General features: G+C 63.7%; 1 protein-coding gene across 1 annotated transcript in view; it reads right to left on the minus strand.

The window, feature by feature from the left end:
- Positions 1–7,274, minus strand: part of SYTL1 (synaptotagmin like 1) — a 17,793-nt gene extending 10,519 nt beyond the window's left edge. Inside the window, exons 1-2 of the mRNA XM_026657198.2 lie at positions 7,158–7,274; positions 622–1,063 (exon numbers count right to left, since the gene is read on the minus strand). Coding sequence (XP_026512983.1) covers positions 622–749 — 128 coding nt within the window. The 5' untranslated portion in view covers positions 750–1,063; positions 7,158–7,274. The remainder of the gene's footprint in view (positions 1–621; positions 1,064–7,157) is intronic.
- Positions 7,275–7,524: the final 250 nt, after the last annotated feature.

Genomic DNA, 7,524 nt, shown 5'->3' on the forward strand with positions numbered 1-7,524 from the left:
GGCATAACTGCCCCCCCTCGCTGCAGAGAGAGGTGGGTCCTTGCAGCCAGCGGCCAGCTCAGTGCAAAATCTGAGCGGCACCGGGGGGCTGTAGATTTGACCTCCGCGGAGCTATCTGAGGTTAATCCCAGGTGTTGCCCTTGACTTGGGAGGCAGCATGGCCTAATGAATAGAGCACCAGCCTGGATTTAGCAGACCTGGGTGCTATTCCGGGCTCTGCTGCTGGGTGGCCGTGGGCCCCTCTCTGTGCCTCGGTTTCCCCATCTCTACAAAGGGGGATAACGATGCTGATGTCCTTTGTCAATGGCTTTCGGGTATTATTATTTGACACACCAAGGTAAAGACCCCCGGTGCGTTGGGGCCCCAGGGACACAAGCAGGCTTATGTCTCCATGTACAAACCCATCTTTCCGCCGCGAGGACCCAGCGCTAACCCACCCGGCTCAACGGCTGGGTGGCCGCTCGGCTTCCCACTGGCTTGGCTCGAGCTTCAGTGAACCGGGGACCAGTTTAAGCTCCAAAGAATAAAAGCCTCCCACTGGAGGCCTGCCCCAGTTGAACTAACCCACTACAGAGGCGTGCACGGACCAGGCGTGCACCCCACAGCATCTCCTGGGCTCACCTGATGCGTCCCTCCTCCAGCACCCTGAGCCGCGAGTCCCTACTCAGCACCTCCACAATAGCCTCCTGCTCTTCCTCCGTCAGGAAGCTCAGGTCCAGCAGCGCGTCCGTGTCTATGTCCTGGGCCATGGTGCCCAGGGAGCAGACTGGTACTGCCCAGGGCAGAGCAGCGCTTCCCCGGCGGGGCTCTCTTCCCGACACACAGCGAGTCCAGGAACCAGCCCCGAGGTCCCTCTGTCCCAGGCGCCTTCACCCCGTCACTGCCCACCGCAGAACCAGAGCGATGACGGGCAGCCGTCCGCTAGAGCCATTCTGCCACTCTGCCAGGGCCCAAAGGTAGCACGGGGCGCCCAGCGCAGGGGCGGGGAAGTAGGCAGCAGCCCTCAGCTCCGGTCCGCCCCACTCCGTGGGCCTGCCAGCAGGTCATGCGCCATCTCGACCACCTGCGGAGACAAGGCCAGAAGAGTTGAGGACAACCCCAGATCCCCTCTTGATGCAGGAGCGTGCGGGGAAGGAAAGGGCCTGAGGCCCGGCCACCACCTCCCGAACGGGGCTCGGCTTCTGAGGGACCCTGGAGGCAGAAGCGGGCAAACCCAGCAGTCAGACACGCTCAGTCCGCGTCTCCCATGCACCCGTGGCTGGGGTGGGCACGTGCTAACTCCCACAGCCGGCTAACACCATCCTCCTTTCGCTCGGCTGGAGCTGCAGGGTGTGTCTGCGGCCTCCGGCTCAGGTACAGACCCTGGTGTCCCTGCCCCCAGCATTGCTCAGCTGCAGCTTCTCCCTTGCCCCCGCCCCAGCACACGGCCCCCCATCTCCCGTCCACTAAATCAGTCTCCAGGACCCGCTGCTGGCGGCAGGTCGATAACCACGTAGGAGCCCTTGATGGTCTCGTGGCAGCATGCCAGGCGATGCCAATCAGTAACCTCCCCCCGCCCCCCCACAGGGAAAGCGAGGCACGAGTTGCCCAGGCAGCGCCAGCACTGGGATTAGGGTGACCAGATGTCCCGATTTTATAGGGTCAGTCCCGATTTTTGGGTCTTTTTCTTATATAGGCTCCTATTACCCCCCACCCCCTGTCCCGATTTTTCACACTTGCTGTCTGGTCACCCCAGCTGGGCTCAGCCCACAGACGCTGGGGACTCCCCTCGCAAGGGCTCGCCGAGCATGGTGCGGTCAGTCGAAGCCAAGGACGCCCTGACCTTTGCCAGGCTCACCAGCCCGGCCCCGCGGGGGCAGAAGGGCACTTCCGGCCTGGCCTTCTGACCCCCTGCAGGCAGATGACCCCCCTCCTGGGGATGGAAGAGCCTCTGTTAGCTTCTTAACCATCACCTCCAGGGCAGATCTCACAGCAGCAAACAGAGTCCTTCCTGCCTGATGCAACGCCTCCCCCGCCTGCCCCCCACCCCCACACACAGGGCTTGCTTCAGCAAACCAGCAACTTCAACTGCCTGCAGCAAACGAGACATCCGGGATTGTCGTAACCGTCCAGCTCCTCTGGCGGCCCAGCAGGAGGCAACGGGGCGGGCGAATCGGCCGCAAGGTGGAAAGTGCAACCATTCCAGCCCCTGCCTCTTCCAGCAGGAGGCGCTGTCAGGAATGGGATCAAGGTGCTGGCTATTTTGGGAGTCTGGCAAAGCAAGAGTGTGGCAGCCCCTGGTCTCCCAGCGGCGATGGACTGTCCAGCCGTCTGCGGCTAGGACGAGGGCTGCCACAAAGTCAGATCTGAAGGGAGGAATAATAATAAAACGTTTGGAATTTCTCCTCCCCCTTCCAGGCTAAGATCTCAATGCACCTCAGCCATCGGTTAGCAGAGCCTCGCCGGCGGTGGGTCTTATTGCAGAGGGGGGAAACTGAGGCACAGAACGGGGCAACAGTTTGCCCTAGAGCAGGAGTGGCAGAGCCAAGAACAGAACCTAGATCTCCTGGGTCACTCCCTGGGTCCCCGCAGCGCCGGTATCACGCAGCTCTCTCCGGACATTCGCAATAGAGAGGATTCAACACAGCACTGACGCGCACTGGGCTGGAGTCAGGCCTGGAGGAAGGGGCTGCAATTCCCACCCGTGTCAGTAGGAGTCGCCCCAGCTTGTCCATGGGTTTTATGTGGCCCAAACGGTAAAACCAAGAATCAGCCCAAGTAGCACCCTGGAGCCCTGGCTAGCCACATAGGTGAGAGATCCAAGCTCCAGGCGACCCAATCAGCCCATTCCTGGGTCCCCACTAAATCCACAAGCCAGACGCCACCCAGGGGCTCCCGTCCCTGCCTCTGGGCCAGTCCCCCTCGCCGCCGGCCGTCTGTGTTTGCCCAGGGTGTTTGCTCAGAGCCAGCTCTGCCCATGTCAGGGCTGCGCCCTGCGGGGTGATGGCCCGGAGAGTGCCAGTCATCCCCGGGTTTTTCCAGGGGGCAGCAGGAAGGGGAACCTTTCCTGGAGCATTAAAGTGTCTCACTGTATCTTTAAGGGCTGGTGCATTCCCCGGTTGCAAGGGCGCATGGTTCGGCTGGGGCTTCCCCCTTGGGGGCCAAAGGGGCATTCAGTCCCCATGGCGCCTCTGCCAAGACCACCCACATAGGAGCTAGTCAGTGCCAGGTGCAACGGTGGTTTCTGGGATGTGGCCAACTAGCCAGCAGGGACTGACTGAGACCCCCCAAACTCATCTCACACAGAGCGCCAAGAGCCAAGCCCTTACTTTGGCCTAGCAGGCAGCGAGACGCTATCTCCTGGGCTGCGGACGCGCTTGGCTCTTGCCACACAGCCTGCGAGCGGCACAGACCTGTCCCTGCAATTTGCATTGAGAAAGAGTGACATGACAGGATAGAGGGCGGTTGCAACAGAGGCAGCCCGTGGGGGCGAAGGGGCATCGCCCAGTCTGCTGGGTGCCATGGAGCGGAGCGATGAGGAAACAAGATTGCAGGAAAGGGGCTGCAAGAGAACCAGGCTGCGAGTTTGCCCTTGCCAGCGGCCCGTCCTCTGCTCACCCCGCATGGCCTAGTGGACTGAGCACGGGGCTAGGAGCCAGAAACCCTGGGTTCTTTGCCCAGCTCCATCCCCCACTTGTTGCGTGACCCTTCCCCTCTCTGTCGGGGATCGCCGTGAGGGCGGATTAGCTGTGCTGGGAGCAGCTTGGAGCTGCAGCCCCCAGAGAAAACCAGCTAATCGAGGGGCACCGAGAATGGCTTCTGGCAGCTGGTGGGGCAGAGCTAAGCAGGGCGTAGGGGAGCCGGCCCGGGGGCCAATCAGAGGGGTGGCTTGCTCCGAGGACTCCAGCTGGCTGATGAGAGCTGCCAATCAGTGCCCCTGGCGTCTAGGGTTGGGGGCAGCGAGCCCCGGCTGGCTGCACTGGCACAGGCAGTGTAAGCCTGGACCCCAGAGTGGAGGTGGAGGCCAGTTGTGGGCAGGCAGTGTGAGGCCCATGGCAGGCTGGCAATGCCCACACTGGGGGGTTGCACCAGTCAGACTGGGCTCTGTGCCATCCCCGGTCCCGAACAGGCCGGGATTTAACAAGGCAGCCAGCGGGGGAGGGAGATTGGGACCAATGCAGCACCCCTCCCAGAAGGAAAACATTTGCAGAGTCAAAGGAGCAACCCTTGTCACTCAGAGAGTGCCAGGCCCGCATGGGGACGGGTGGCCCGTGGCACCGCCAGGGCACTGAAATGCGCCAATGCCAGCACCACAGCGAGCCCCCGGACAACTTACTCTGGGCAAGGACAGCTCCCCCTCCTCTGGCCTGTGGGGGTCGGGCACTGAGCCCGTAGGTAGGGAGGAGCAGGGCAGGAATCCAGTCCAAACCAGGAATCCAGTGCGGGATTTGCCTTCCACTGTCCCAGGAGAGCAGCCCAGGGCCCAGTGCCAGGCAGGGAGGTGCAGCCTGGGCTGGTTCACCTGGAGGGGGCAGGACTGGGGAGCTGGCATTTCCCCCAGGAGCTGTGTGTGGCCCACACGGGGGTGGGGAGCAGGGACCACTGGGCAGCCCCAGCATCGCCAGCGGGTCCATGCGGCCCACGGCCAGCGCCCTCCCTCCCCCCATGCCCCCACACTGCTTGCGTGGGGGTGGACAAGGAAAGCAGGAAGCCAGCAGCAGGTCCCAGCCTGCCACCCCCACCCCCTGCAGGCCCGGGCTGGATGGCACCGGGAAGCGGGCGTGCCAGCTCCACCCTCCCTCCAGTGGTGGGGCAGGAGCAGGGCAGGGGAGAGGCCCAACACCCCCTCCAGCCCCGCTGCCAGGCCGAGGGTCCCCCATGGCCAGACCTGAGGCCTCCCTCTCAGAGGGTCATATCCCCCCAGCTCCAGGGCAGAGACCTGGCTTTGATTCCCCTGCCGTGCACCCCTGCCCTCCAGGGCTAGCCAGCCCCTGGAGTCCCTCCCAGCCCCCGGGGGTTGGGGGGCATTAGAAGCAGCAGATTTTGGAGGCCTCAAGCCACAACCCGTCACTGCCCCGTCTCCGAGCAACAGTGTAGGGACCTGGTGCCCGCGCTGCCCCCGGGATGAGCCCCAGGGAGGGCTGGGGGCCCTGGGCTCCATGGGCCTCTCGCAGTGGGGAGTCTCCCCTCAGCTCTACACAGGTCCCCACTCCCCCGGGCCTCGGGGCTGGGCTACTCCCCCGGGGAATGGTCCACGGAGCCCCCCACAGAACAGGGGCCCGTCTCCACATCCCCTCGACACACACAGGCCCTGCTCACAGCACGCAGCCCCTGGCCTCCCCTCGCACACCCCCTGGCCCCAGACGCACAAGCACCCACTCCCCATCCCCTTCCGCTACCCCTCGCCCCTCGCTCTGCCCCTCCTCCCCGCCGGCGGATGCTCCGGGCCCGAAGGATTCCGGGTTATGTGGTGCCCCAGGGAGCTGCCGTCCGAGACAGAAGTCAGGGGAGAGGATGGGTGCCCCCTGCATAGAGATCCTGGCACGCGCTGGGACAGGTGAAAGCAAAGGCGACTGCAGAGGAGAAGCGTGGCTGACTCCTGGCCCAGCCCACTGTGGGACAGGATGCCCACGGGGCTGGCTCAGTCCTACCCAGACAGAGAAGTTGAGGTCTCTGAGAAGAGACTGAACAAACCAAGGCCTTGCCTGCGCTCTCTGGCCGTCCGGGATTTCATGGCACATCTAAAGAGGATGGGGAGGCGTGGGCCAGCGTGCCCTGCTCCCCCACCCCAGAGGTGGCTGCATTTCAGCAGCGAATGAAGCAGTTGGGGCCGGAGCTGGGGAGGCCCAGGGCACCTGGAGCACCTTCTGGAGGAGGTTCCCGCTGTCCTGTTCATTCCACGCTGCTCTCTGCCTCCGTGGGCTGCAAGCCGGGCTCCACCGCAGGCAGCATCCTGTTTACTGCCTGCTGCAAACAAAGCCCACGCGTCTCTCCTCCAGAGAGGCCGCCCGCCGCACCAGGAATCAAAATAGAGGCTGAGGTCTGACCGTCCTGCTAGAGATGCTCTCGCTGCGGTTCTGCTGCCGTGCCCGGCTGGGACACCGGTGGGCGGCACACACACACAGCGGGTCTGGGGGTGGGGGAAGCCAGCCCTGTTTGTTTATGAAAGCAACTCTGTCTAGTGCCCCAAATAAAACCGGCTGAACCAGGGAGCGCCAGCTCTCCAGCAGCATACACGTACACTCACGCCCTTGGCCCCAGCGCCACGCACAGACACCCTAGGCAAACCCAGCGCACGCCCCTTCAGTGCCATGCAAACCCGCTCCCATCCCTCCCGAGCGCTGCCCCACGAGCTGAAACACAAACCGCACCCAAAGCGCTTCCCAGGCTTTGAACCACTCTGGGCCCTACACCAGGCTCTGTCCGTGCGTCAGCACTGCAATGCGGCCACCTCTGGGGTGAAACGCGGCAGCTGTTTCACAGCACACACCACCACTAGGTGCACAGAGATAGGCACATCCTTGCTTTCCATCCAGTTCTCTGGGTCTTTGTTTTCCGCCCTGACCACTCGCCATAGCAGGAGTGGGCCCGTGGTTTCCGATCCCAGCCAGACAGCACCAACAGATGGCAGCTACGCCGACTCCCGTACAAATCCAGTTCCCACAGAAGTGGAGTGTTTGGGCCCAGTAAGCGCTCCCACCCCCCAGTGACTATGGATCCACACCCCGGGAGAGCGTCACACCTCCTGCTGACCAGCCCAGGGGCTGGGGCTCCAGGTAACCTAGCACACGGCAGTGGCACGGCCAGTGCTCCAGGCAGGAAGGAGGAAGATGGGGTGGGACCCCCTGCCGTGTTGCAGAGCAGCGGGGCCGTCCCTGGAGCCAGCTCCCCCCTACACACACCCCACAGATTTCCCAAGAGACCAGCCAGGCATTCGTGTCTGAACAGGACCCAGGAGAGGAAATATCTGGCACGGTGAGGTCAGCTCAAAGCACTGCCTCCCCCTACCAACCAGCCACCCCATGGGGACCAGGGGTTCCCCCTCTGCAGGGAAGGGGGGAGGTACAAGGCCTGCAGGGCATGCAGGAGGGGGTGGCTGCATCGTACCCCTGGAGGATCAGGCTCCTTGCGCCCCCCCAAACCTGGCAACAGGTGGAGAGCGCAGGAGGCGGCGTTACCTGTCCAGGTGGGCGCCTCCGCTGGAGGGGAGAGGAGGCAGCCAGGTGAGCGAGGTCCTTGCAGGCACCTCTCCAGGGGCCCTGAGCCTCCTCTGGAGGAGCAGAAGTTTGCTCTCTTCCGTCACCCCCACCCCTGCTGTGTTTGCAAAGCTACTCAGCAGCTGCCTCGGCAGGAGACCTAAGGCTGAGTCAACCGCAGAGGGGAGGAAACACCTACCCACAGAGCCGAGAGGAAACTAGGGCCTGGAGCAAGAGCCGCCCGCCGGACCGGACTGGGGACACGCGGGGGTGGCACAGCCTGAGAGCCCAGCCATGCACCCTGCCAAATCTCTGCAACCCAGAGAGACCGGGCTGGACCAGGAGCTCA

The sequence above is a fragment of the Terrapene carolina genome, unplaced genomic scaffold (assembly GCF_002925995.2).
Source record: "Terrapene carolina triunguis isolate 2854851 unplaced genomic scaffold, T_m_triunguis-2.0 Scaffold236, whole genome shotgun sequence".
In the NCBI taxonomy this organism is placed as follows: Eukaryota; Metazoa; Chordata; order Testudines; family Emydidae; genus Terrapene; species Terrapene triunguis.